Source organism: Lynx canadensis, chromosome D4, assembly GCF_007474595.2.
Source record: "Lynx canadensis isolate LIC74 chromosome D4, mLynCan4.pri.v2, whole genome shotgun sequence".
In the NCBI taxonomy this organism is placed as follows: Eukaryota; Metazoa; Chordata; class Mammalia; order Carnivora; family Felidae; genus Lynx; species Lynx canadensis.
The window spans coordinates 81,529,655-81,531,793 of record NC_044315.2 but is presented as its reverse complement, the minus strand read 5'-3'; the positions used below and the strand labels follow the sequence as shown (position 1 = coordinate 81,531,793).

The 2,139-nt window shown below is 40.2% G+C and overlaps 1 protein-coding gene across 1 annotated transcript; it reads right to left on the bottom strand.

The window, feature by feature from the left end:
* Positions 1-1,196: 1,196 nt before the first annotated feature.
* On the bottom strand, positions 1,197-2,139 carry LOC115499982 (olfactory receptor 1J4-like). Its single transcript, XM_030294274.1, is given in 2 exon segments — positions 1,197-1,412; positions 1,414-2,139. Coding segments are annotated over 2 exon segments (942 nt in total).

The following is a 2,139-nucleotide window of genomic DNA, read 5'->3' as shown; positions in this document are numbered from 1 at the left end:
ACGTAGAGTAGGTAACTTGCAAAATAGCTAATGAGTGAAAGAATCTATATGATAGGCAAACTATAAAAGACTCTTAAAAACTGAGAATAAACTGAGGGTTGATGAGGGGTAGGAGGGACGGGAGGGTGGGTGATGGGCATTGAGGAGGGCACCTGTTGGGGATGAGCACTGGATGTTGTATGGAAACCAATTTGACAATAAATTTCATATTAAAAAATAAAAAAATAAAAGGTTTAGGAGATACCTACTTTAAAAGTATTTACAGTTCTATATCATGAAGGAAAAGCATATAAAATGTCCCTGATAACTTCTAACCACTGATTTTTTTTAAATACAGTTTGGGTTCATAGAAAAAAAAAAAGAAAGTCTCACTATTTTTCTGGTATTTACTCTGTCCTAAATGACAAATAAATTAAAATGTATTGAGTCCCTCCTGATTTCATTTATAGCTTCTTTATCAAAGAATAACTTTCCAATATCACCCAATTTCTCCTTCCCCCTAGCTCCCAGCAATCACCATTCTATATCTGCTTCTCTAAATAGGACTATTTTAGATTCCACATAAAAGTGAGATCATGCAGGATTTGTCTTTCTGTGTCTGACTTATTTCACCTAGTATATTGTACAAAGTTCAGTTATGCATGATGAAAAAGTTTTTGAGAACTAATGTACAGCAAGATGACCACAGATATCAATACTGTATTGTATACTTGACATTTGCTAGGTGAATGTATCTTAAATTCCCTCACCACACACACAAAAATAAAACAAAATGTTAACTATGTGGAGGTGATAGGTATATCAATTAGCTTGAAATGGCAATCATTTCACAACATATACGTATCAAAACATAAAGGTGTACACTTTAAATACATATAACATTTATATGTCAATTATACCTCAATAAACTATTTTTTGAAAAGAACTAATAAATTCCCAGGAAATAAGGGGAGAAACATACATTGTATTAGCTACATGATATCACAATCTAATAGACAAGAGTAGTAATCAATAATATCAACTAAGAATTCACAGCCTCTACTAAAGAGTTGGTAGGAAAAGAGTGAATAACTGTAACAATGTAATTGAAGTTGTCAAATATATACTGAGCACCTATTCCATGCTAGGCTTAAGATTAGCGGTCTAGCATCTGGGGATATGTGATTACCTATGTCTGTTATAAAGATGAGCAGATGTCACTGACATAAGACTATTGGCCTGTTGAGGAGTTTCTCCAGGGACCCTTTCATGTCTCTGTTCCTTAGGCTATAAATGAAAGGGTTAAGCAATGGAGTGACCACTGTGTACATCACAGAGGCAATAATGTTCTTGTCACTGGAACTGCTGGATGAAGGGAAAAAATACAGCCCAATGATTGTTCCGTAATACAAAGATACCACAGAGAGGTGGGAGCGCTTACGTGGACAAGGCTTTGCAGATCCCCCTGGTAGAGGGAACCTTCAAGATGGTGGCCCCAATGTGGCCATAAGAGATCAAGATGCAAATTAGTGGGATAGTAATGACTGCCACACCGGCTGTGAAAATGACCAGCTCATTAAGGGAGGTGTCTGAGCAGGAGAGCTTGAGCAGGACACCAAGGTCACAGAAGAAATGGGGGATGGCATTGTCAGCACAAAAGGACAGCTGGGCCAAGAGGAGAGTGTGAGACAGGGCACTGGCACAGGACAGGATCCAAGATACAGCTACTAGTAAGATACACACTCCCTCTCTCATGATGGTGGTATAGTGGAGTGGGTGACAGATAGCCACATACCGATCATATGCCATTGATGTGAGAAGAAAATTGTCCAGATCAGTAAAAAATATGAAAAAATACATCTGTGTTACACAGCCTGTGTAGGGGATGGATTGATCCTGAAAGTGCATGTTTATCAGCATCTTGGGGACGGTGACAGATGAGAAGGAGACATCTGTGAGGGCCAAGTGGCTGAGGAAGAAGTACATGGGGGTGTGGAGGCGAGAGTCCAGCCTGATGAGCAGGATGATGAGCAGGTTCCCCAGCACCGTGGTCAGGTACATGCCCAGGAACAGGGTGAAGAACATGGCCTGCTGCTCTGGCCGGATGGGGAGCCCCAGGAGGAGGAACTCAGATGTGCTGCTCTGGTTCTCAGGCCTCAT